This window comes from Solanum verrucosum, unplaced genomic scaffold, assembly GCF_900185275.1.
Source record: "Solanum verrucosum unplaced genomic scaffold, falcon-dt-bn FXZP01000261.1, whole genome shotgun sequence".
NCBI lineage: Eukaryota > Viridiplantae > Streptophyta > Magnoliopsida > Solanales > Solanaceae > Solanum > Solanum verrucosum.
The window spans coordinates 6011997-6039858 of NW_026019969.1; the positions used below are offsets into that span (position 1 = coordinate 6011997).

The window sequence follows — 27862 nt, forward strand, 5'->3', positions numbered from 1 at the left end:
AGGCAAGCCCTATGCAACATGCTCGACTCAGAAGGCATTGAGGGGAGATCGATCCCGGGTCATCCATGTGGATAACCACTTTCCAATCCAACTAAGTCATTCCGAAGGACGTGATTCATAATTTCAATCATACAAACAAGCATATCATATAAATTGATATTATTACTGTTATTAAAAAGTAAGTAAAATTTATAAAATATCATTCAAATCTTCTCTTATTCTCCGTATAATTAGATTAAACTAAAAATTATTGACCAAATATAAAACTTAATAAAGCAATCCCTCGATTTAAATACCCATAAAGAGAAGTAGAAAATCTTAGAAACTAACTAAAATATAGTAGAAGTGGGGCCCTCTTTAAAGTTTAATCTAGAACAAGTGAAAGAAAACAAAAAAACAGCAGTAGAATGTCTACAAGTAAAGCTAAACGGAACCTTCTGCCCGTAAATTTTCTTCTACCTTACACTTGCACCCCCTATTTTTCTTCAATCAGTTCATTCTCATCCTATTTTCTTCTCTCACCGCCTCTCTTTCTCTCTCTACGCTGTAACACGCAATTCCTCCGCCATCTGCCGCCGTTCTCCGCCCTACCTCATGACCTCTACCCTCTCTGCCTCCTCCGCTTGGCCCGAAAGCCCTTTCGTTCCCCCTCCTATGTCGGAAAATTCTCCTGATTCCGATGATCGTTCCTCTCTCTCTGACCTCTCCGATATCTCAGCTGCCGTAACTGACGCCGTTGATGATGATGAACGTCGCTCTCAAACCTCGGTTGCCTCTCCCACTAATACAGCCGCCACTAGCGTACAGAACGTGAACCCTAGCCCTAATTCTATTTCTCTTCCCGTTGATTCCTCTACTCCGAATGTCCTCTACCTATCCTTCAACCAGGATTACGGATGCTTCGCGGCAGGCACCGATCGAGGGTTCCGGATCTACAACTGTGATCCACTCCGTGAGATTTTCCGCCGCGATTTTACCGGCAATTCTAATGGTGGAGGTGGAATTGGTGTTGTTCAGATGCTTTTTCGGTGCAATATCTTGGCGTTGGTTGGTGGAGGTCCGGAACCTCAATATCCCTTAAATAAGGTGATGATATGGGATGATCATCAATCTAGGTGCATCGGCGAACTATCGTTTCGATCTGAGGTGAAATCTGTGAGGCTGAGAAGGGATAGAATTGTGGTTGTTTTGGCCCAGAAGATATTTGTTTACAACTTTTCGGATTTGAAACTGTTACATCAGATTGAGACAGTGGCGAACCCCAAGGGTTTGTGTGAGGTGTCACAGGTATCGGGATCAATGGTTCTGGTTTGTCCGGGTCTTCAGAAGGGTCAGGTGAGAGTGGAACATTATGCTTCTAAGAGGACCAAGTTTATAATGGCACATGACTCGAGGATTGTGTGTTTTGCGCTTACAAATGATGGGAGGTTGTTGGCTACTTCTAGCAGTAAAGGGACTCTTGTCAGAATATATAATACTTTAGATGGATCTTTGGTCCAAGAGGTATACACTTACTCTGAATTAATGGTCATACTTTGTTGAATTGTATTGTTTACATGGTTAATATGGCCATTTTTTTGGATTTATGGTTAATATGGTGGTGTCAATTTCCGATAGAGATAGTAATCCAAGGTGTGTTGGGAATAGAGAAAAAATGCTTTTCATGGAAAATGTGTTCTTTAGGAGATAGTTGTCCCATTTTTGGCTAGGTAATAAAGTATATGACAGATGATACTTGTACCAGTAAGAGCATAGGGTGTAAGGATAGTGTTTTGGTACTACTTTTAGATACTAAAGGTTGACGGTAATGTCTTAGTATTATTGAAGCAACTGATGTGAAGTAGGAACTATGATATTGGGAAAAAAAAAAATGAAGCCCACTTGTGCCTTCTTTTGGTGGGTGACGTTTTCCACAACGGGAGGAATACATGGCAAACATTTTCTACGTTTTAAGTAACCAAGGTAGCCAAACATTTGAAAGATATTTCAGTAAAAGCATTTTCTGTCACTCCACAGACACCATAAGTTTGACGATGTTTTCTTCCAAATGAGCTGCTGCATCTGCAATATCTTACACGGGGATCTCAAGTATATTTCTTGTAGCCCTTGGACTTCTCATAGGTATTTTTAGTGAACTTAACCTTCGGCAAAATTTTTGAAAACCATGATATGAAGCTAGGTGGTTTTTCTGGCTAATAAGCTCAACATGTGTGGAGTTCTTCCGAAATGGAACTTGGGTGGTTTTCCAATAGCTGTCTTACGGGTGCAACATCAGCAAAGATCATTGAAATGAAACTAGATTGCTCTCATAGCCAGTTATTGATTGCCTTAACTTACATGGGTCTCTGAAGTCTAGATGTTTTATCATTTTGTTAGATGGTACTATAGCTTCCCTGTAAATGGTAAGGACAGGTTTTTGGACTTTGTTAGCTCCCTGATTTTAGTTTAGACTTTACTGTAATGGAGCTAACCATCTTTTGTAACCTTTTGCCCACATTACATTTTACTGATCCCTTCCAATGATTACTGTGTACTTCATTAAAAAAACAATTACATGGGATGGTTTTACCTGTCAATACTTTCCCCTTTTCCCTCACTTCCAAGGACTGTAAAGTTACAGTTTTTCTAGGTACTGGTTCTGTTATAGCCTCAGCTTGCACCTTGATTCTATCCCTTCGTTTCTCAACTATCGGACCTATCAACTGGCAACTAATGTTGTTCTCTGTTAAGTAAAAAGATAGAGATGAAGTGGATTTAAGTTGGTATTATTTCAAAAAGTTAGTTTTCAGTCTCATGATAATTTTATTTTAATGCATGAATATCTTCTAGTTTGATAACCAGTTTGCCTTTTTATTTCTTGTGTTGTAAAGATTTGTCTTAACGGTCTCCTAATATTTGTACATTGCTTTACTATATGAATAGAATAACTAAGACGATGTACTTTTTTATTTTCTAGAGAATCAGTTTGCCTTGGTATTTGCTTGTATTTGGCAAAACCAAGTAATTTGCTCATTGTAATATTTTCCTGAGATTTGATGTTTCCATCTTCATATATATGTTTGATGAAGTTAGCCTATCAAAAAGTACAAGGAAAGTGGCCTCCATATACTTGAGAAAAATTTAGCCAACTTCACAACCAGTCTACCTAAAAGTATGAAAAAAAAAGAAAAGTAGGTTGATGTCCTACTCAATGCTAGTTACGGTATTCATGCATGAAACACGATCAAAATATTAGTATGTTCTTTCAATGCTTATTGCTCTTCCACTTTTGAAGGACTAGCAAGTAGCAACTACGACAAATAATTTGGACAGAGACTCTGCATCAGGCATAAATAATCTTTTACATGCATTGCAAATGCCTTCTATTGCTACCATTTCACTGAAAAATTTGAATACCTTTTGATTGTCAATGAACAATTTGGTGTGTTATTGGCTTATTGCTAACAACTGCCACTTCAGAAATGGAATGTGCTCTTTGGTCTTTAGTTTTTGATCTTAAGCATGTTTTTTCGCTTAATACAGGTCAGAAGAGGTGCAGATAGAGCAGAAATTTATAGCCTTGCTTTTTCTCCAACTGCACAATGGCTAGCTGTTTCCAGTGATAAAGGAACTGTCCATGTGTTCAATCTAAAGGTTGATTCAGCAGCTTTAGGAGTTGATAGACCAAGAGGGGCAGCTGAGTCAAATGCTACATCTCCATCAGCTGGGTCTCATCTCTCCTTCATAAGAGGTAATGGGCCTGTTATATTATTGTCTTTAGTTACTAGACTCTAAATGCAGATGTTCCTGAGGAAGTGTGTGATATTTGTAGTGTCAGAGGTAGTTCTGTTATTCAGAGAACTCCATGAAGTGCAAGCATCTGTTTGTTATAATCACTGGATGTGACATTCCTTCATGTCCCATGGAACTGTTATCTTATGTATAGTGCCCTGCATTTACTTTAGTGCGTGGTTCAATTATTTCTTCTCTGCTATAACTGTGATGTTGCAAGTTGCAACACAAGGAATTTTGAAAACAATTTTTTGGCAATGGTGAAAGAGCTGCCATAAGAACTGGACAGAAGACACTGATGCTATACCTGTTTGGGTCTAAAATTTGCTCGAACTAGGAATCTGATGGAGGTTTTTGGCCTCAACAATTGAGTCGTGTCTACTAGAAAATGTAGGAATTTGTTATTCCAAGTATGATCCTTCGGAAGAATTAGATGAAGGCAAGTAATCTGAAAGATAAATTATGCTTAAGAAAAACATGCATTACATTAAGTTCAGCATATTTGCACCCCTAAATTATACGTCTTTCTCAATTCAAAGGACTTTTATGTGCAGTTATTTTTGAAACATATTTTACTGCCATCATATGGTTTAGATTTTAGGAAGAGGTTCTTGCAATTTCAATCTTTTCTTGGTTTATTTTTGAGATGACACTGACTGTAGGTTTCCGTCGAACAGTCAGAACAGGTTCTTCGATTTTGTAGTTTTGTCGCCAATATACTCGGGACAGAATTTTTTGGAGACGTTGCTTAAGAATTAGTTGGAGAGTTTTGTTAATAACTCAATATTTTAAGCTTATTGACAGACCTTTGTGGTGTTCCTCCATGCAGGTGTGCTACCAAAGTATTTCAGCTCTGAGTGGTCTGTGGCACAGTTCCGCTTGCAAGAAGGTCTGCAGCACATTGTGGCCTTCGGTCACCAAAAGAATACGGTTGTGATTCTTGGCATGGATGGCAGGTAAGGGTGTTGTTTTGTAGTCCTTGTATCATTTTTTTAATGTTGTCCCAATTTTTGTGACAAGTGAATCACATCTTTGGAAGTTCGATATTAATTCTTTGATGAATTGGAAATGCAGTTTCTACCGATGCCAGTATGATGCAGCAACTGGTGGGGAGATGACCCTGTTGGAACATCATAGTTTCTTGAAGTCCGAGGAGAACTTCTAACTTGGGAAGCTAGCTGGGTGCATGCTACCCTACTTCTTGTGTGGCTTTTGTTTTTATTGTATCTATTTATAATTTCGCAGGTGGACATGGTAGTGACTGTAAATATGCAGACATAATCCAAAAAAAAAAAATGTACATATATAAAAGATGAGAACAGGTCGGCTTTTGTAACAACCTTCTGGCTGTATATAAGTTACTGTTGTGTCATCGTAGAACTGAAGTATTGTTATGTGCATGTTTGTCATCGTAGTGCTGAAGTATCTATTTAGTTATTTGTCTGGCTCCTTACTCTTCTGTTTCTCTAGAAAAAAAACTATGGCCAGTACATGAGGCTGCGGATGGAGTATATCATTAATGGTTTCTGGTGAAAGTGTACACATAATTTGACGCTTCCTAAAAGCTTATGCAAACATGGCAACTAAAAAGTGCCAGCAACACAGAAAGCAAACAATATCAGGGAATGGTTGTTTAATACCGTCAATTATATAGCGACTGTAGGTCCAACTAGTTTCATTTTTATATATATCAACAACTATGATCGGCCTTCAATTTTCTAGTCCATAGTCTAGGAGAAAAGACGCAGACGTCTACAATTTCAATGGACTTTTTAAACAGTTTTAACTGGAGAGCTAAAGCCTAGTGAGTGAAAATATAGGAAGGTGATGACTAATAATTTCAACTAAACTGGAATAGCAGTCGTGAAAATCCTACCAAAAAAAGTGGCTTAAAGGAGCTCTATCTCTGAGTGTATACCATACAAATGGCACTCTAGCAAAATTACTTGTAAGCAGGATTCTTAGGAATATGTTCATAACCTTCTCTGCTTGTGACAAATTACTGAATAATGTTATTTCTCTTCTTTATCTTTTTAGAATGTACTTGTGTACACAAACAGGCATCCCATAAAAGAGAATTGGTGAAGGAAAAGATGCCTCTAGTGGTAGCCTTTTTTCTGTTTTGACTATTTTGGAAGAAGCACCGCCTCTTGTTTCGTCTATCTTGGCACCTGACCAGCGTGGAGAAGAAAACGAAGATACACTCCAGCTGCATGCAGAGTTTCTAATAGCATAGGCTCTAGTAATGATACCGATTTTTGTGCTACTCCTAGTAGTAATTTTTTGGGCAACAATGACCCATTGGATCTAGACAGGCAACTAGAGCCGCAGAGTAACCTAACAATAATCCATGGTCTGATTTTCAGGATCAGATTTATGGTCCAAAAGTTGCCAGACAAAGGATCTGCACCTACAGACAAGCAAATTGAAGGAGACTTACAGAAGGGTCTATCTTATTTATTTCACTAATCTTTACTCTAAATAGCACATCTATAGCAAAACTGGCACTTAGTGATAATATAGACGTATCTGTACTGCATATTTAGATACTTAAACGCATACTCATTCATTTTATACAGGTAGCAAATGGTATTCTACTATTCTTCATATAATATGTAAGGATATTTACATTGTTCCTCAAGAGTGCTATAGCATCTAATTTCCAAGATATAGAAGAGGACAAAACATTCAAAATAAGCAGCAATTTACCTCCCCAATAAACTTGCCTAGGAAACAAAAGAAATGTTACATTGAATGCGAAATCTTTACATCACTAACTACTAACCAATGCACTTTACAGCACTAAAAGTGTAATTGATCCTATAATTTACTCTCTTTGCGTGTCTCCGAGACCAAGATCACTACTTTTAACACAGCTGCAAGGAAAAAGGAACAACAAAATAGTTAAAAAGGACAGAAATTTTTCCTTGCAGATGCAAACACTTGATCAAACTAGATATATTAGGTCTCACAACCATCCAAGTTTCCCCAGTACACTTTATTAGGCATGGTCATCCACATTTGATCTATGGCACAGAATTTATACACAGTATATGAGCAGCTGCATGTTCTGATCATATACTTCACAACACTATAATGGCTAAGCCAATCCCAGGATGAAACTTACTTGAAGTGCCTTCTTTCGCAGCTGGAAGTGCACTAACTAGATTTCACTTTACAGTAAAAACCCCAGAATATAAATCAGTACAGACAACAGCCCCTGCAAACACATGAAAATCTTCTAAAGCTTACATCGGTGATCAACCTGCAAAAAATATAATTTGCAAGGCTGGCTCATACATACATGGATAGTCACAAGTATGTGAATTGAATTCATACAAGTAGAGGGAGGTGATTGTACATGACTGTCATAGCATAATGGTTTGTGTACATGGCATGAAAATGTACACAAACTTCCATCCATCTGGTGGTACCTGATGTAATGGGTCTAAATGAAAAATAGCACTCTACTCTTGACATTTTGCTCAGTCTAAACTTCCATCCATCTGGTGGTACCTTGAGTAGTAAAGACTTGAAAGAATCTGATGTACCTTGTTCTATCCATGGAACGCCAGACATAAAACTTGCCACAAATTTCAGTAACCACACAAAAGAACACTAGCAAAAAGGAAAATAGATGCCAGATATCCCTGAAGAGAAAATAAGATACTAACCAATGCACTTTACAGCACTAAAAGTGAAATTGATCTTTAATTAACTCTCTATGCGTGCCTCAAAGTCCAAGATCACTACTTTTAACACAGCTGCAAGGAATAAGGAAGAACAGAATAGTTAAATTTTTCCTTGCAGATGCAAACACTTGATCAAATTTAAATGCCCATGACAGAACATCAAGTACTACTAATTGCTACAAAAACAATAAGCTTACAAACAATCCAATCCCCTCCTTCTGCACTTCACACCTATGCTTACTTCTTGAAAGCTGAAAGAGAAAGCAACCAACAGGATGGCAAAATCCTAGACTTGTTTTATATCAAGAGGCATTGAGCAATGCTAGAAACAACATTGCACACACTATTCCTGGAGAACTGACCTTCAGTTAACAAAAACTCTTTGAACGAAATACTGAATGAAAGAGCAAATCCACAATATTTCAAAGAAAAGATAAATGGGACATGTAAAACAGCTTTCTGAACCGAACTAGAACAACGCATCAAAATTTAAGTGAAAGCAACAGATATGTTATCCCTGCCACTACAACAAAAGAGTCTACAATGTTATCACACAAATGAAGATAATGCAATTAGAGACAAATAATACGGAATTGTTTTGCTTGTTCACTCAATCAAACCATTTAGGAACATAAAGGATAGGCTTCAGTTGTTTTGGCCTACTTTGGTTTACAACACAGGGACCAAAAAACCTCGATATTGAATCTATGGATTTTAGTCATTCATTTTAGTACTTTCTATACTTTCGATTAGACAAGCAAAGCGACACAAAATTTCACCTTATAATCAATCAAAATATCAAAGCACACAGTGAACACAAAAGAACTGCGACCGGATGATAGAAAATGAGATAATTTCTATTATATTTCCAAGCACGTTACACCAAGGTTATCAAACCATAACAGAAATCTACATCCTACTACTAGAAGTACCGATAAACTAGACAAAAGATTGCCGCATATTTAACCCAACGGTGAAACTTCTAATTGAGTCTTATGCCTTCTTTGGCGACTTTGCTGCCTTGGATTTAGGTGCTTTCTCATCGGCAACTGCGGATTTCTTAGGCAACAGAATTGGGTTAATGTTAGGAAGAACACCTCCACTTGCAATTGTAACTCCAGCCAACAATTTTCCCAACTCTTCATCATTCCTCACTGCCAAAAGCACATGCCTAGGAATGATTCTGCTCTTCTTGTTGTCTCTGGCCGCATTTCCAGCCAACTCCAACACCTATAAACAAAACCCCATAAATCAATACAAAATCACTATCTCCATAATCAACAGAAAAATACGGATCTGAGAGAAAATTAAATGGGTTTATTAATTTAATGTGTTTTAGTACCTCAGCAGCAAGGTATTCCAGAACAGCAGCGAGATAAATTGGAGCACCAGATCCTACACGCTGAGCATATCGACCTTTCTTCAAGTAACGACCAATACGACCGACTGGAAACTGAAGACCAGCTTTGATTGACTTGGTGACGGACTTCTTCCTTGGGCCACCCTTTCTTCCTCCGGCACCTTTGGTTGTCTTAGTAGCATCCATTGCTGTGTGAAGAAAAGCTTAAAGAGAGTAATACAGATGAAAGCTTGAGTGTTTTGATTGAGATTTGAAAGCTGATGAGAAAATGAAAGTGAAGAGTTTATTATTTATAGGGATGAGATGAGATTGCCACGCTGGCGATCCGCGTGAGGAGCATCTAATTTTAACGAACGGGATTCGTTTCTGTTAATGTGATCTAACGGTTATAAAAAGATGAAAGGAGAGCGATCCTCGTCTAACGCGAATAGCCAATGATTTAGTGACACGTGTATGTGCTTAAGTGAATTGGTTGAGTAAGTGGTAAAACCGCGCGCGGGGATTTTGAATTTTCGTAAAATTTTAATTGCGCTAAGTTGAGAATTCGTGAATGCTTTAATTAAGGAAATCCTAACTCCTATTTTTATCTAGTTACACATTTAATTAAGAAAATCCTAATTAATGGTCACGATCCACATATCATCGAGAAAAGTCTAATGGTGAAACAAGAGCTTATATGGATCGATTTAGTTATGATTTTTAGCTTATAAGTTCTTTTAGACAGACTTCTAATACGTTACATATTGTAAACACAATTGATTCCACATATTGTATTTTCATTTATTTGGTCCGATTGTTATGTATATTTGGTAGATAGTGAATTGAATAACTTATTGAGCAATTTAGCTCATACATTTCAAATAATAGCGGAAAATAGTTATTTTACACTGTACAATTTAATTTACTAAAAGATTAAAGTATCAATTTGGTTCAACTTGTTCAATCAGTATTAGTAAGCGATATACTACATATGTTTGAATTAATACCCTTAAACATATTACATAATTTATGAATGAATGAGATATATACCTCTCATAATCTATGAAAATCTATATTAACAATATGCATATCTAAAACTTGACGTATTAAATATGTTTATATGATTTGTAGATGATAAAAAGAAATTCTATATGGTCTCGACAATTGAATATGGATAATTCAAAAATATTACCAATCTTTGGAGGATGGACATAGAGTCGTATACCATTTAGGTGGTTGATGTTGTAGAGCTCATGGGATAAGGGTCACTAACGATTTTTTTGATAACGGTGACTTGGCTCGGGACATCTAAAAGTTTACTTGTAGTTCTTTCGGTGTCAACTATAAATACATTTTTATATATTATTTTAATTTATTATTAAAACTGAGAGTCCATAAATTTATTTATAACTATGAAAGTATATATATACCCTTATCGTATCATTGGTTGATGAGTAATTTTTTAACAAGAAACCCTAATGATATCAATACAGTATATATATATATATATATATATATATTGATTTAGTATCAATTAAGCGAAATTATCAACCTTAATTATTCTAATACAGTATATGATACTGAACTAGTATCAGTTAAGCGAAATTAGTAGGGGAATATATAGTAATTATTTAGTGGGGTATGAATGTAAGGGAGTATATGTTTGTAATTATAAGGTATTTGCTTAGTTTCCTCTGAATTCAAATGAGTTGGGTTCATGAGTAGTAGTAACTTTTTTTTATTACGGAATGTTTTTTCTTTTCAATTACTATTGTCTTTGTGTTATCTTATGTAAATAATTGGCCACCAAGTATATTATATTATATAGATGGTTAAGTTACAACACATTGTATGTTGTGTGTATATTCATCTCACACACAATGCATATTGTGTATATATATGTTGTCACAAAATATATTTATATGGACGTTTATGTTACAACACAGAGTATATTTATGTGGACATCCATTTTCCAACAATGAGTACTGCATTTGACAAATTTTAAAAAGAATTTTGGAAGCGTGACGTTCATGTGATGCCTCTTCCCCCCTCCCACCCCCATCCCCTCGTGGTTAGCGGTGGGAATGGTATGGTATTTGAAAGTTATGATACCGTAATTTCAGTATTCGATTTTTAAAACATTATATTATTACCATACCAATTTAATTTGGTATGGTTCAATATTTTGAAGTTCGATTTTGGTATTTTTACAGTATGGTAAATCGATAACCATAGTTTGTTCAACTTCGACTAATATATACTCGTAAAGTAGAGTATTATGACTTTAACAATTTTATAAAGGTCTCAGTTGTATCACACTAACACATTACAAATGTAAAAATACATATTCAAAATAAAGTACAAAACAACTCCTTTTGTTAATCAATTACATTCAAAGTTTCAACTTCTAAACATTTAGTGGTCATTTGGTAGGCCGCATTAGAAGAAATAGTCCATGTATTATGTAAGGTATTATTTAATACCATGTTTGGTAGGAATTTGTGCCTATGTATAACTAATTCATGGATTAGTAATACCTCCTATATGGTATTATAGGATGTATTACTAATACCTTCCATTTGGAGGTATTAGTAATACATAGGATATAATACCATGGGATAAGTCTATGTAAAGACAAAAATATCCCTCAAATCATTTTAATTTATTTTGTTTATTTTCTTGATTTTATGATTTATATTTGCACTAGTAAATTTATTTAAATAAATTAGCTTACAAATTATTTAGAGAGAGTTGTTTGTTACTAAATAAATCTAATACAAATTTAAAATGTGAGTTGTTTATTTGTGTATGACGTTTGTGATTATATACACACACACATATATATATATGCGTGGTTTTCTAATTATTTGTATTTTAAACAATTTAAAAAATTACATACACATTATAACTACCACTCGCAAATTTTATGTGTAAATGTAGATGGTTTATTCAATTTTACCATTGTTGACCCTTTTTTTTAATTTTAAAAGTAGATTGTTTATCTTTTTTAAATTGAAAAATGATTTTGTGAGTAATTAATTTATTAAGATGACAATTATTTATCATCAAATAATTTAAGTGAAAAAATAGCAAATATCACAACAAAATTGTTCTTCTCATAGCTAGTTAGAATGTTATAAAAAAATATTGTATGACAATTATCTACCTTGACCCAATTACGTAATAATTCAAGGATATAATTGGAAAGAAGCTTTTTATAAAGTTTTAATTCAAACACAAGATGAGGTTGGAAAAATTGAACCAAACACTTGATAAAAATAAACTCTGCATTACTAATCCAGACACTATTAATTCATGCATTATTAATCCCTGCATTACTAATCTCCGCGTTATTAATTTTTGTACCAAACGACCCCTTATAGTTTATACTAATACTAAGTTGCATATTTGTTAGTATTTTAATAATATATATGTTATTTATGTAACTATGTACCTTGGTATGATATTCGGCATTTCAATGTGTTGTTTTTAAATACCAAATATCAAGAATAATTAAAATGTATATCATATACATACTAATTATATAATATCAAAACCATAGTATTAAAATTTTCAAAAGGTATGATAATTCGGTATATACCATAACATGCCCACTCCCACCTATGGTACTTCAATATGAAAAGCTCATAATTGGGTAATAGAAAACTCCATATATAATTTAAGGGTCTGTTTGACCATGCGATATGAAATCATAATATGAAATCCTAAGATGAAGTTGAAGTTTTGTTTGGACATGCAATTTATATATATATTTTTTATATTGTAGGTTTTCTCATAAATATAAAACCCTCACAAGTTATAAAAGTTAAAACTATTAAAATTGTCTCAATTCTTTATACAATCATACCAAATAAGCAAAAGTTTATAAAATCATATATTACACTATCACAAAACTATATATTCTTAAAAAAGTACAACATTTATTAATCAAACTTTAATCAAATAAAAAATAAAAGTGAACATACGTCGTAATGCACTAGTTTTTAATATAATCCTTACATAGTACATACAACATTCTCACGTCGAACTTGCATTTCTCGATCACATGACCGAGAAGACGAATCAACATTGTTACCTTTTGCCATTGGTAAATACATTTGATCAAAAATAATAAAATTGGTGAATATAAATGGTAAAGTAGGGATTGATTTGAAATAAAAATAAATTTTATGTTGATGAGAATAATCGTTATATGAGATATAAATAATTTTAAAAGTAATGATATGAATTATAAATTTTATTTACATATGATATAAATGGTTAGTAGATATAAACGTGAGTTGTTTTTACAAAGTATAAACTTGCATACTATTTTTTGTATTTTCAAATCATGCTTTTTGAAGAATTTGAAATTTTATCTAACGATATGAAATAATGAGATCAACGTTTGGACATACATATCCAAAGGCCTAGTAAGTATAAAATTTACAATTTAGAGGTTTCTTGATATATTAACTATGTTAATTCAAATTGGATGACAATTTTCAAAATCTAAACCAAACCATGCAAACTAAAATTAAAACCAAACGCACACCCATTTTCAATAACTGCGCAAAAACTTTTCCCAAATATGTATTTACATCAGATTATAGTTTTAATTAATTATAATTAATAATATATTGAACATAAATATACATCTTTTAACAATGTTTTATAATTATAAATTTTTTACTAGTATTAATAAAAACGCGTGGCGTGATGGATACGCACCCCAGTGAATCACTTATATATATAACCTTGGCTTTAATTTATAGGCGGGGTAAATGGCGCGGCAGAGGAGGGGATCCAGTTTTCCCTTTCTTTAGCACTAGGGTTTTCAATGTCGTTCGTCTACGATATTGTAAGAATCTTTTGTTTATTCAATTCTTGATTAGCGGTGTTGTTCTGAATATTGCAGCATTGAATCAAGAAAACTGAAATATTTTCCGAATTTCGAAGATGATATTAAGAACAACCGTTGTTGGAAACAGTAAACAGTCAGTGTAATGGGGAATATAATTTGGCGATAATTGGGAAATTATGTAAATATTGTGAGAACTTTTTGTTGATTCAATTCTTGATTTCTTGATTGAAGTTAAAGGATTGTTAAATTATCCTTGACCATAAATTTTTTATTGGTAATTCAATTCTTGATTGAAGTTAGAGAATTATAAGATTCTCAGTAAACTTTCCAACCGTAAAATTGTTCTTGTTAATTCAATTCTTGATTGAAGTTAGAGAATGATTAGATTATCAGTACACTTTCCAACCTTGAAATTTTATTGTTAATTTCACTCTGGATTGAAGTTAGAGAATTATAAGATTATAATTCACTTTCCAACCTTCAACTTTTTCCTGTTTATTCAATTCTTGATTGAAGTTAGAGAATTATTAGATTATCAGTACACTTTCCTACCTTGAAATTTTGTTGTTAATTCAATTTTTGATTGAAGTTAGAGAATTATAAGATTATAAATACAATTTCCAACCTTAATTTTTTCTTGTTAATTCAACTCTTGATTGCAGTTAGAGAATTATTAGCTTATCAGTGTAATTTTCAAGATTGCAGCATTGAATCAAGAAAACTGAAATACTTTCCAACATTAAAAACAGTCAATGTAGTTGTAAGTGAGTTCTTTTTCCTCTATCCAGAAGTATTCAATTTGTTTTATTGTATTTACATAATCAGATAGATGATATTTAGAACAAATTTTGTTGGAAAAAGTAAACAATTAGTGTGATAGGGAATCACTTGGCAATAATTGGGAAATTATGTAAATAAAAGGTCGACTGTGAGAACTTCTTGTTAATTCAATTCTTGATTGAAGTTAGAGCATTGTTAGATTATCAGTGTTATTTTTACGTGGTTGCCGCATTGAATCAGGAAAACTGAAACACTTTCCGACCTTAAAATTGCTCTTGTTATTCAATTCTTGATTGAAGTTAGAGAATTATTAGATTATCACTGTTATTTTCAAGTGATTGCAGCATTGAATCAGGAAAACTGAGACAATTTCCGACCTTAAAATTTAGTTTTCTGTTTGTAAGTCCATTCCTCACTTCTTTCTCTCATTCAAAACCGTGCATGAGACTTTCATCTCACACGGCTCCTAAGTGATAAAAGAAAGAAGAACCCATTTTCTTTCTTTTTTGATTACCTTCCTCGCGTATGTATAAGACCTTTAAATCTTAACGCCAGCATAATCATTGAAAGAGTATCTTCTTTTTCGCCCTTAAAACAGTCAACGTTCTTAAGTTCTCAATTTGTTTGATTGTAGTTCAATCTGGATTCTCTGACTTTTGTGTGTATGTGCACTCTTAGCTGCATCGTTCTTGAATCAATTATTACAGTATGGACCCAGACCAAGTTGTTGCGAAATTGGTTGGAATGGGATTTAAGTTATCTGATTTTACAAATTCTGTAGAAGTTGTGGGTCCATCAATTGATGGTGTGATTGACTATGTACTCGATGATTCTCGAAGAAACACTGCAAGTGCATCAACTAGTACTGCATGTTTCAGCAGCCGTGCTGGTATGCTGGAAAAAAGAAAAGAGGATCCTCTTCTTCATCTTGTTCTGCAGGCAAAATATGGCAATCAAGCATAAACGAATTCATTCAATCAGCAATTAGACCTAAAAGAAGCAAGACAATGAATAAGTTGAATATGTCTCAATCAGAAGTCTTGCAAAGAGATACCGGAGGTCAAAATGTGCATCCTCCTCTAGAGGATTCTGATCTCCATGTTGCAATTGTAAAAGCTGTATCATCATCTTATTACAAAGATGAAGATATTGGACCAGATTGGCAAAAGAAGTCAAGAATTTGTTGCAGAAACACTTTGGACTTTCATTGTTGAAGGATTTTCAGAAGGAAGCTCTAGAAGCTTGGTTGTTTCACCAAGACTGTCTTGTTCTTGCAGCAACAGGATCAGGTACTATCCCCTCACACTTTTTCTTTCTTCGCCATTCTCTCCCTTCCTGTAAAATATGATTTTCGATGTCTTGGAGTTATGTTTCTGTCGGGAAATCTTTGTGTTATCAGATTTCGGCATTGCTGACTGGGAAGGTTGTCATTGTTATATTGGACCAGATTGGCAAAAGAAGGTCAAGAATTTGTTGCAGAAACACTTTGGACTTTCATTGTTGAAGGATTTTCAGAAGGAAGCTCTAGAAGCTTGGTTGTTTCACCAAGACTGTCTTGTTCTTGCAGCAACAGGATCAGGTACTATCCCCTCACACTTTTTCTTTCTTCACCATTCTCTCCCTTCCTGTAAAATATGATTTTCGATGTCTTGGAGTTATGTTTCTGTAGGGAAATCTTTGTGTTATCAGATTTCGGCATTGCTGACTGGGAAGGTTGTCATTGTTATATTGGACCAGATTGGCAAAAGAAGGTCAAGAATTTGTTGCAGAAACACTTTGGACTTTCATTGTTGAAGGATTTTCAGAAGGAAGCTCTAGAAGCTTGATTGTCTCACCATGATCTGTCTTGTTCTTGCAGCAACAGGATCAGGTACTATCCCCTCACTTTTTCTTTCTTCACTATTCTCTCCCTTCCTGTAAAATATGATTTTCGATCTCTCGGAGTTATGTTTCTGTAGGGGAATCTTTGTGTTTTCAGATTCTGGCATTGCTGACTGGGAAGGTTATCATTGTTATATCACTGTTGATTAGCTTGATGCATGGTCAGTGTTTGAAGTTAGCAAAACATGGTGTTTCTGCTTGCTTCATTGGATCTTGTCAAACTGATCGAAATGTTGAACAAAAAGCAATGGCAGGCATGTATAGCATCATTTATGTATTCCCTGAGACAATTCTAAGGTATTGAGCATGTTAATCTTTTGAATTGTACTTCTTTGACAGATGAGTTTCCTGGGTTTTTTTTCCTTTTCTTTCAGACTCATAAAACTCCTCCAAAGCCTTGCAGAAAGTCATGGCATTGCTTTAGTTGCAGTCCGTGAAGTTCATTGTGTTTCTAAGTGGGGACATGATTTTCCACCAGATTACAGGTTTATATTCTTCTATTTGTTTGATAAATCAGACCAATGCTATTTTTTGAAATCGGTCAAAAAATTTCAGCACTGAGTAAGTCCTTTGATATAAGATGAATCCTATAGTCTCTTTTCCTAGAGTGCAAATAAATAAGAAGGTACTTCTTATGACCAAGCCAGCTACAGTCTTTGCAGGAGGTAGTTCACATTGGGTGTGTGGTGGGGTGGGCTCACCTTTCGAATTCTAGTTCTATGTTTGTGTGAGAAATATATGGGAAAAATAATATTGAATTGTGTATCTAAATAATTACATTGAGACCCTATTTATAGGCACTACATTGGAATCCTTTTCCAACTAGGATTCCTATTCTTATTCTTATTCCTATTCTATTCCTATTCCTATTCTAAGTAGGAAATACTTATTTCTATTCTAACACTCCCCCTCAAGCTGGTGCATACAAATCATATGTACCTAGCTTGTTACAGATGTAATTAATACGAGGACATGTGAGGGACTTGGTGAAGATATCTGCAAGCTGATCATTTGACTTCACAAATTTCGTAACAATATCTCCCGAGAGTATCTTTTCTCTGACAAAGTAACAGTCAATCTCAATGTGCTTAGTCCTTTCATGAAACACTGGATTTGATGCGATATGAAGAGCCGCTTGATTATCACACACAAGTTCCATCTGATCAATTTTGCTAAATTTTAGTTCTCCCAGCAACTGTTTGATCCAAACTAGCTCACAAGTTGCTGTCGCCATTGCTCGATATTCTGATTCTGCACTAGATCGAGCAACCACATTCTGTTTCTTACTCTTCCACGACACCAAATTACCTCCTACTAAAACGCAATATCCGGATGTCGAACGTCTGTCAGAGGGTGATCCTGCCCAATCAGCGTCTGTATATCCAATGATATGCTCATGGCCTTGATCCTCAAAGAGTAGTCCTTTACCGGGAGCTGACTTTATATTTCGCAGAATACGAACAACTGCTTCCCAATGACTATCACACGGGGAAGTCATAAACTGACTTACAACACTTACAGGAAAAGAGATGTCAGGTCTAGTCACTGTGAGATAATTCAACTTTCCAACAAGCCGTCTATACCTTTCAGGATTACTAAGTGGCTCCCCCTGTCCTGGAAGGAGCTTAACATTCGGATCCATAGGAGTGTCAATAGGTCTACATCCCATTATTCCTGTCTTCTCAAGAATGTCTAAGGCATACTTGCGTTGAGAAATAACAATACCTGATCTCGACTGAGCAACCTCAATACCTAGAAAATACTTCAATCTGCCAAGGTCTTTAGTCTGGAAGTGCTTAAAGAGATGTTGCTTCAAATTGGTGATACCATCTTGATCATTACCAGTGATAACAATATCATCAACGTAAACAACCAAATAGATACATAGACTTGGTGCAGAATGACGATAAAACACAGAGTGATTAGCTCCATTACGAGTCATGCCAAACTCCTGAATTACTGTGCTGAACTTCCCAAACCAAGCTCGAGGAGACTGTTTTAGACCATAGAGTGACCTACGCAATCGACATACAAGGCTACTAGACTCCCCCTGAGCAACAAAACCAGGTGGTTGCTCCATATAGACTTCTTCCTCAAGATCACCATGCAGAAAAGCATTCTTAATGTCCAACTGATGAAGAGGCCAATGACGAACGGCAGCCATAGATAGAAAAAGACGAACAGATGCTATTTTAGCCACAGGAGCAAAAGTGTCACTATAATCTAGCCCAAATATCTGAGTATACCCTTTGGCAACAAGGCGAGCCTTAAGTCGATCAACCTGACCGTCTGGACCAATTTTGACTGCATAAACCCAACGACAACCAACAGTAGATTTACCTGCAGGAAGGGAGACAAGCTCCCAAGTACCACTCTTATGTAAAGCAGACATTTCATCAACCATAGCCTGCCTCCATCCAGAATGAGAAAGTGCTTCACCTGTAGTCTTAGGAATGGAAATAGAGGACAAAGACGACACAAATGCATAATGGGGTGATGATAGACGATGATAACTTAAGAAGGTATAATGTGGGTTAGTATTTCGAGTGAATCGTATACCTTTTTGAAGTGCAAGCGGTTGGCTAGGAGGAGGCAAGTCCGCAGAAGGGGCAGGGTCCGGCGCATGACATGAATCATCTGGGACTAGGGTTGGACGTGGACGGCGATGATAAGTCAGTAGTGGTGGCACTACAACTGGAGATGTAAAAGTAATCGTAGATTCCTCAAAGGTTGGCACAGGTAAAACCTGAGGTATGGGTAAGACCATAGATACATCAGGATGATCAGAAGATGTATAGTAAGGTTGAGACTCAAAAAACGTAACATCAGCAGACATAAGGTATCGATGAAGATCATGTGAATAACAACGATACCCTTTTTGAACTCGAGAGTAACCAAGAAAGACACATTTAAGGGCACGAGAAGCTAATTTATCTTTCCCTGGGGCTAAATTATGAACAAAACATATGCTCCCAAAGACACGAGGGGGGATAGGATAGAGATGTGACTGAGGAAATAGTATGGAATGTGGAACCTGATTCTGAATAGAAGAAGACGACATTCTATTTATTAAATAACAAGATGAAAGGACTGCATCACCCCAAAAACGCAGTGGAACATGGGATTCAATGAGGAGAGTGCGAGCAGTCTCAATGAGATGCCTATTCTTTCTTTCTGCTACACCATTTTGCTGAGGAGTGTATGGACAAGATGTTTGGTGAATAATTCCTTGATGAGACATAAACTCCTGAAACTGGGATGATAAGTATTCTAAGGCATTATCACTACGAAAAGTACGAATAGAAACACCAAACTGATTTTGTATTTCAGCAAATAAACTTTTGAATATAGAAAATAACTCAGAACGATCTTTCATTAAGAAAACCCAAGTGCATCTCGAATAATCATCAATGAAACTAACAAAATAACGAAATCCTAAGGTGGAACTGACTCTACTAGGACCCCAAATATCAGAATGAACTAATGCAAAAATAGACTCTGAACGACCCTCAGTACTACGTGAAAATGTAGCACGAGTGTGTTTCCCAAGTTGACACGACTCACAATCTAATGTGGATAAACTAGACAAACTAGGCACCATCTTTTGCAGTTTGGATAGACTTGGATGTCCCAAACGTTTGTGAATTAGATCTGGGGAATCTGTAATAGAGCATGCTGTTAAGGAATTTGAAGAGGTAAGATAGTAAAGGCCTTGTGATTCATGTCCTGTTCCAATCATCTGTCCCGTACTGCGGTCCCGTATGAGAAAAAAATCATCAAAAAAGGTTATGCTACAATGTAGGGCTTTCGTCAAACGACTAACCGATGCTAGATTAAAAGGAGAACCAGGGACATAAAGAACAGAGTCTAGGGTGACAGAAGATACGGGTTTGGCTTTTCCAACCCCTTTTGGTTTTGTTTGGATCCCATTGGCTAAAGTAATAGCTGGAAGAGATTGTGAATAAACAATATCTGACAATAGTGATTTATTACCAGAGATATGATCAGAAGCCCCTGAGTCTATGACCCATGATCCAAGAGTGCTAGACTGTGACACACAAGTAAATGAATTACCCACAACAGAAACATCAGGTTGTGCAACCGAAACTACTTGTGGAGACGTTTGTTTATTTGCACGATACCGAAGGAACTCTTTATATTCCTTTAGAACAATAGGATCATAACTGGGTGGTGGACCATGCAAAATATAACATACGTCACGAGTGTGCCCAGGTTTATGACAATGACTACACTTGGATCGAGATTTTCCAAAATGTTCTCTCCTTCGTCGATTCTCCATAGACTGGTATGTATGCTGGAAACTGACAGAAACTGCTATAGTGGTCTGAAAATATTGGAAGTTGCCGGAATCTGCCCACAGTGGCCTGAAAATTCTGATTTTATAGGGAACTTGCCGGAAACTGCCCTGCAGTGGTCTGCTTTCGCCGGAAACTGCCTGAAAATCACCGGAACCCTAATTCCGGTGATCGGATCTAGAGAAAACTGAATGGGTTCTGGTCGGAAATACTGGGCGACCCCAACAGAAGAAAACAGCTCGAAAAAAGATGACCGGAGCAGTATTCACGCGCCGGCGCGTGAACAGATCTCGCCGGAAAACTTCCACCTCCGAACGGCGCGTGGGGGGTTGTTTTCCGGTGGAAATTCTTGGGGTTTGGTCGCCTGAGCTTCCTGAGCCTCGTGATGGTGTTGTCTTTCGCACAACACCTTCAGAACGAAAGATGACACAAATCAGTCCCAACCGTCGTCGCCGGAATTTGACACGGTGACTTGAAGTTTCTCACCAATGCTCTGATACCATGTGAGAAATATATGGGAAAAATAATATTGAATTGTGTATCTAAATAATTACATTGAGACCCTATTTATAGACACTACATTGGAATCCTTTTCCAACTAGGATTCCTATTCTTATTCCTATTCTATTCCTATTCCTATTCTAAGTAGGAAATACTTATTTCTATTCTAACAGTTTGTTTAGGCACTTGATCAGTTGAAGCTCAAGGAGCCTCTGCTGTTTCTGTTACTACTGACAAGCAATTATTGAATTTTTTCTCCTCGTTAATCTAGTAACACACCACAACAACTTTCTTAAGTTCCTTGAGTTTTGTTATCATTCTGTTGTGAAGATAGTGCTTGCACTGTAGACGTGGTCTTTTGCTACACCTGACTCTAGTATGTCCCACTTATTTCCTAGTTATTTCTCTTATTCAATTACAGGGACTAATTTACCAGTTGAGCGTAGATATGACTCTTAATACATCATGCTTATTAACTGATTAGAAAATACCATGCATATGACTAGACAAACTCCTCGGATATATCTCATATCAACTCTGTTCTAGCCAAGCAAAAGCTGCAAGAAAATATTGTAAAATTTTCCAGGAATCATAGGCAGTTATCTGTTTTGAGAGAGAACTTTAGAATGGATACCATGAAGTTTCTGAAGTTTGACATTCCGATCATGGCACTGACTGCTAGTCTGCTACTGCCACTACTCGTGTTCGAGAAGACATTCTGCAGTCATTGCACATGTCAAAGGCGACACAAATTGTTCTCACTTCATTTTTCCTGCCAAATCTCTGATTTTATAGTTAATTAATCTACACCGTACTACGGTAATTTTTTTGGTTTGGTATTCCTTGTATGTCCTGCATTTGCAGTTGCTGCACCGTTTCATTCTTCGCTTTGTTTCTCTTATTTTTTCCTTATTTTGTTTGTTGTGTATGTGTGTATGGGGGGGTGGGGGAACTGGGAAGGGGCACACTTATTTATTGTTAATCATCCATACACCATTTAAACTTCCATGAAGTTAAATTATTCAGAGTACTCAATACTTAAAATGTGTCATTATGTTTGCCTATCAATTACATCCTGTATTTATACTCAAGAACTAAATTACTACTTTCTTTGACTAGTTATGGTATTTAAACTAGATCTTTAATCTTTGTGTCACTTTATGTCTGCTGCATAATACCATGACAGGGCTATAATAAAGTTTCCATTGAGTGTTTTTAGTTTTATTTTTGCTCAAGTATTAGTGTTTGAACCTTCTAAAGGTACAGTCTTCATTCTCTGTACATATGCTGATAGAAATAATAGTAAATCACTTCATTTCTGCTCCTTGCTGGTGAAGCACTCTAAAACATCATCTTTAGCATCCTACAAAATGGATTTTCATGATGGATAAATTACTTATTCCAGAAAAGGAAAGTCCTCGAAAAATAAGTTAATGTCTACAAATCTGGAGGAGAACTCTGAAAGCTCTGATAATGCTTCCAATGGTTTCATGGATGAATGTAATGCTTCATTGTTTCTGACAGTGACAATAAAGTATCTTCTCCTGGGAGATATGGTTTAGATTCATTGAAGATTGACAATTGTCTGTTGAGCATCCGGAAGATGAGTGTGATGTTATGCAAGTTGTTGATGATTTGGATGGTAAAACTCTTCTTTGGGTGAAAAGATCTGTTTATACAGTACAAATCCAACTTAAGAGAAAATTTGATTGATCCCATCTTCCACGACACTAAAGATTACACAACCATTAACTGGATTTGTCAAAGTCTGAAAGCCACTTCAGAGACCTTGAAAATTATTGTGTAAGCATAGGAAATTTTGAAAAATTTAATGTTAGTTACCTTACTGTGGATTGAAACAATTCCTCTTGTTTTGTTGTAGTTGCAGCAGTACTTTCATCTACAATGTGAAGTGTTTAAGTTTCAATTTACTCACTTGCAACAACCACTGGACAATCTATCGTCACATCGGTGTAAGATTGTTTAGTATGAGATTTCAAGAGGATATAACCTTAGCCTGAGATAGATAAGCCCCTGGCAATGGATAAAAGAAAAAACCTTGCTTCATCTTATCCTATGACACAACTCTCTTAATATATGATCGACCACATAAGATAACTCTTAATACAAAGTGTCTTCTTGAAGGTACTTAGTTTAGAAAGAAAAGTAAACATAATAATGACACAGGTAACAATTAAGGAAGAAGTTGATGATAGGATTTTAGTGCACTTACTAGGAAAATAGATATGGTGAAAGGAAATCTGACATTGTCATAATATTACTATATGAATAGCTTTGGTGATAAGCAACCTCATGCCTTCTCCTGGATTTAGCAGAGGATCCTGCAGTGCATAAAGTTTGATTTTGATACACTTACACCAAATGCTCTCTTATTCAACTTAAATTATCCAGAAGAGTCATGTTTATCTATTGATCTGAGACATCGGCTCCCAAGAGGGAGGGAGGCACTACATGTATTTTTAAGTTGTTTAATTTTTTTGTGAAACAGTTCTGTATGCAAACTTGTCAAGAACACCTACGCTTCTACCAAGTCAAAGAAGTGAGGAGCAAACAAAACAAGTATATAAGATGTTATCTGATTACTTTAGGTTGTAAGATAATTATTAAATGAACGACTTCAATTAGTACTTTGGTTTCCATCCTATGTGTTGGTTATGTTCAACAGATATGGAATGAACACTTCTTGCTATAGAGCCAAGACACTTGTGGAGTACTTTGGCGAGCACTTACTTTTGGAGATATATCTCATGTATGTCAAGACACACTGGCTATTGTGCTTTTTCTTTTGTTCCTTGCAAGCTGCTTCATGTCAAGGATGTGTGCTTGTGCTTCTCTATTGATTTTCTTCCACTTTTCTTTTCGGGGTGGGCTATTAATTTGTTTCTAATATTTGATTCCTCTTAAGTTAGTCTCTAAATTGAGGTTTCTGGTACTCGCTTTATCACAGGACATGCCACATAAAAGAGAGATTCATTTGTAGCAGTTTGAAGTAAAAAATGACTTCCTATGCATGCAAAGATGTGCCAAATGCATCCCATTGCTATTATCTTTTTCAATTCATGCTTACTGATGTTTGCCTTTATCTCTGAGTAAAGTTAATTTTCGCTCAAGAAAATACTTGTTTATCATAGGTTTTCTTACTTGCAATGAGAGGTCAGTTTCTTAGTTTATGTCATTTACCTGGCACATAATGCACAGGTGTGATATATGCATCAATGGCCCACCTGAAAGACAGAATTTAAAGGCTGAGGCGATGATCATCTTGCAAGTTGTTGCTACTCATTGTGTGAGTACGTCTGCCATCTCACATTTGCTTGCCCTCCTTCGTACTTTGTCATCTCATTTTGGCATTGCTGGTCATTGTTAATCCTTTCTGGCGCAGAGGAATTTTGCAGACATCTCCTATGGTGGTTATGAAGGGAGACTTGGCGAGAGGCCAAACATCAAGGCTTTAGTCAGCAGAATAAGAGAACAGGTACTTATTATGCTCAAGGCCCTCTCTCTACCTCTTATCCCTTGCTATCTGCTAGTTTGATGTGCATGCCCCATTGAAAATTCTCCCCGAGGGCCCTTTTAGAAAGCATGTCTGCCAAGGGATATGACAAAGAACCTACAAATCTTCCTTCAATTTGAATGAGCTTCTTGTTACCAGTTTCTGGGATCTTTCATGCCCTGCCAATAGAGTTCCTTGGAGATATATCATGTTTGCAATTTGGATTGCTCTCAAAGAGACTTCTTCAAAAAAAAAAGTCGACATCAATCATATGTTGGGATGCTTAATAATAATCTGCAATTCCCGTCTTATGGTGTAAAGCTACTACGTCATACGGAAAATAGGTTCAACTTGTCAAGCAGCTGTCCTCCTGCTACATGTTACTCTACTCTTAACAAGGTCGTGTTTTATTTTGCTCATCTCATAAGTGCCAATTTTCTTTTACAGAAAACTGTCAATCCGCTGTGCATTTATTCTGGTATACTATACCACTTTAAATTTTTTCATTTTGTAGAGAGTACCTTTAAGTTACTCATGCATTCTTCTATTCTTGTAAATTCTCGTACATATCGAGAATTATATTTATATCTACTTTTGGTTTCAATCTTTCCACTAGCATATAACATCAACTCCACTCTTCTATTTCGTGTTCAACTAATGCACGAGAATCGCCAGATATTTCTTTTATTGAAATTGATCTGTGTTTGTTGTTTTCCAACATTGTTGCTAAGGCTCTTTTGTATTTACCGTTTCCTATTGCAACTCTAATCTTGTCATTTGTCTTCTGTGTATTTTGTTGTAGTAGCAACAATTTAGTGTAAGTGACCTCTTGTGGTGGAGAGGTCTTGCTCGACTGTGGGAAGTTGAAGGATTTATTAGGGAGGGCGATGACATGGTATGCTTTCTGCATATAAGGTTGTACCGACTAAGTTTTGGCACTATGTTTCTCAAATCCATCCATTCTTCGTTACTTTTATGACCTATCTGATATATCCTTCTCATTTTATACTTTACTGTATTATGGATTAAGTTAGTCATGCTGTTCTCACTGCTGAAAACTCTGATTTTAGAATCATGTACGATGTTGCAGCCTAGCAGGGAGTGGAAACAAATACTTGGAATCCTTTCTAATTTGACCAAATTTGACCAACTATCCATAAAATATGCTATTTTTCTGTCATACCAAAAATACAAGTGAAATAGAAAAGATCTTCTAATACTTTCTCTGTCTTTCGCACTATTATGAAACATTCGCCTATTTGTACATATTCTGTTTGTTCTGTATACTCCAAAAGACACGAGGAGGTTTTGTCTTCCAAGCTGCCTTCCTTTCATTGCCTATCCTTTCCAATCTCCAACTTGTAATTGTTTCCTCCACTGTCAGTGATTACACCCAAAAGATGTAAGGAATGAGAATGCAACACTCCATAGTTGTATAGCCAACCACCAATGCAACGAGACATGATTAGTATCTTCTCCAGATTCTTCACACATACATACCAACTCACAAATATCCTCCTTAAAATTTCATCTTGCACCGCACACCAAACAAGAAAAAGTTGCTTCGGAAATTTGATGTTTCAAACCTTTTTCCACATATTGTTATTATATCCCATTTCTGACAACTCTAGAATAGTCTAGATCATAGGTTTCAATGGTCTTTAGCACCCACACCTCTATTTCATTTTATCCCCTCACTCATCCTCGGTTGGATAATTATTATTTCTGAAAGTAAAGCAGTACTGTTGTTATAATTTGAAATGTCCTGGATATGAGTTTCTTTTAATTTAAGAAAGAGGTCAAGGGTTTTGGGACAAAGCAAAAAGACAAAAGATGATTTTATTGGGACAGGACTGCCTTATGATAAGATTGTCTCCCAGGAAAACTGCAGTAGTTTGAAACTGTCACTAAGAATAAGACGTTTAATTACCCTTTTGCTTGGTTTGTGCTATATTTGTGATTTGCTTGTTTTACTTTATCCGTCTGGTTCCTCCTACTTGATGGAGAATGTGGAAAGATAGAACTAGTCAAACGTGTGGAAGTTTGATTGTTAAAACAGCTGTTGTTTCCTAAAGTGATGCATCTTTAGCGGTATATTTCTTCTGGGAGGGGGTGGGGGTTGGTATAGGTTTTCATTTGGTGCCTTATTTTCCATTTTCTTTATGTTATGTTACCTTTGAAATCAATCTTGAACTTTGGAGTATGTTTGTATGTGGTTATTTTCAATGATACGGATGATCATTTATAGTGAATGTTGCCGACCGTGTGCAGATAAAATATCCAGAAGTAACAGAACGTGGAAGGCAGTTCCTCAGTTCTGAAACATAGCAGCCATTCCATGTTTATCCTGAAGTAGATATGTTGCTGTCCATGACAAGTCCCAACCCCTTTTCCAGTTTTGCTGAATGGCAAATAAAGCGAACATGGAAATCTCCAAGAAAACGAAAATGTAAACGTAGCCTGATTCTAATACGGTTCGAGGAAGATTGACTGCCATGCTAACAAAAAGTGATGTCTATGTACACTTAGCTTGCCTTGAGAAGGAAGCTCTTAAGGTTTATTTAGGATTGAAAATAAGAGAAACACTTCTATAATACGTTATCTCCGGATCTGTGTTTGCCTGCCCCCCTCCCCCCTAATTAGTTAACTTTAGTGGCACCATTAACAAGAAGAAGCGCATCTGGTGTAGTGGTATCATAGTACCCTCCCACGGTACTGACCGGGGTTTGATTCCCCGGATGCGCAATTAGTTCATTTTTTACTTCTATTTTTAGCTTTATTCCTTTCTGGAATATAAATCACTTCAAGCAAGTGATATGAAGTTATGCCCCTATTGATTCAAAGCAAAGAATCAATTCCCCTTTCTATTTTACTTCAACAACTCATCTACTTTAGATGAATTCTTAACAGAACCTCAAATGTATTTTAACAACATTACTTTTGCAATTATAGGCTTCACATCATCATTCTTGCTATACTTGCCAATCTTGAGGAAAAGGCAAAAGAAGCAAATAGCAGCAGAGAAATTGAGGATAATAACACAAGCATTAGAACAAGCTGAGGGCAGAGTCTTAAGGTATGAAGAAAGATACTTAACCAAATTTGTTCACATTGTTGATGCTCGAGCTGATGATTATGAAAGTGCTTCAAGCCCTGTTTGGTTAATTGGGAAATCAAGAAGACAAAGGAACAATAATAATTAGC

General features: G+C 36.0%; 3 protein-coding genes, 1 non-coding gene and 1 pseudogene across 4 annotated transcripts in view; 4 read left to right on the top strand and 1 right to left on the bottom strand.

The window, feature by feature from the left end:
* The first annotated feature begins 458 nt into the window (after positions 1-458).
* LOC125815686 (autophagy-related protein 18a) lies at positions 459-5110 on the top strand. Its single transcript, XM_049495224.1, has 4 exons — positions 459-1503; positions 3523-3730; positions 4601-4727; positions 4846-5110. Exons 1-4 carry the CDS (start codon positions 595-597, stop codon positions 4934-4936), a joined length of 1335 nt encoding a protein of 444 aa, XP_049351181.1. The 5' UTR covers positions 459-594; the 3' UTR covers positions 4937-5110.
* A 3189-nt stretch (positions 5111-8299) lies between these two features.
* On the bottom strand, positions 8300-9085 carry LOC125816129 (histone H2A.1). Its single transcript, XM_049495720.1, has 2 exons — positions 8806-9085; positions 8300-8693 (listed from the first exon to the last, which is right to left on the bottom strand). The coding sequence occupies exons 1-2, from the start codon at positions 9007-9009 to the stop codon at positions 8457-8459; spliced, it is 441 nt and encodes a 146-aa protein (XP_049351677.1). The 5' UTR covers positions 9010-9085; the 3' UTR covers positions 8300-8456.
* A 5639-nt stretch (positions 9086-14724) lies between these two features.
* Positions 14725-27862, top strand: part of LOC125815226 (ATP-dependent DNA helicase Q-like SIM) — a 38142-nt gene continuing 25004 nt past the window's right edge. The window contains exon 1 of the mRNA XM_049494652.1: positions 14725-14845. The gene's annotated coding sequence lies outside the window, so the exon portion shown is untranslated. The remainder of the gene's footprint in view (positions 14846-27862) is intronic.
* On the top strand, positions 15155-27861 carry LOC125816749 (ATP-dependent DNA helicase Q-like SIM; annotated as a pseudogene).
* On the top strand, positions 27333-27403 carry TRNAG-CCC (transfer RNA glycine (anticodon CCC)). The gene has a single exon. It is a non-coding gene; the product is annotated as a tRNA-Gly (tRNA).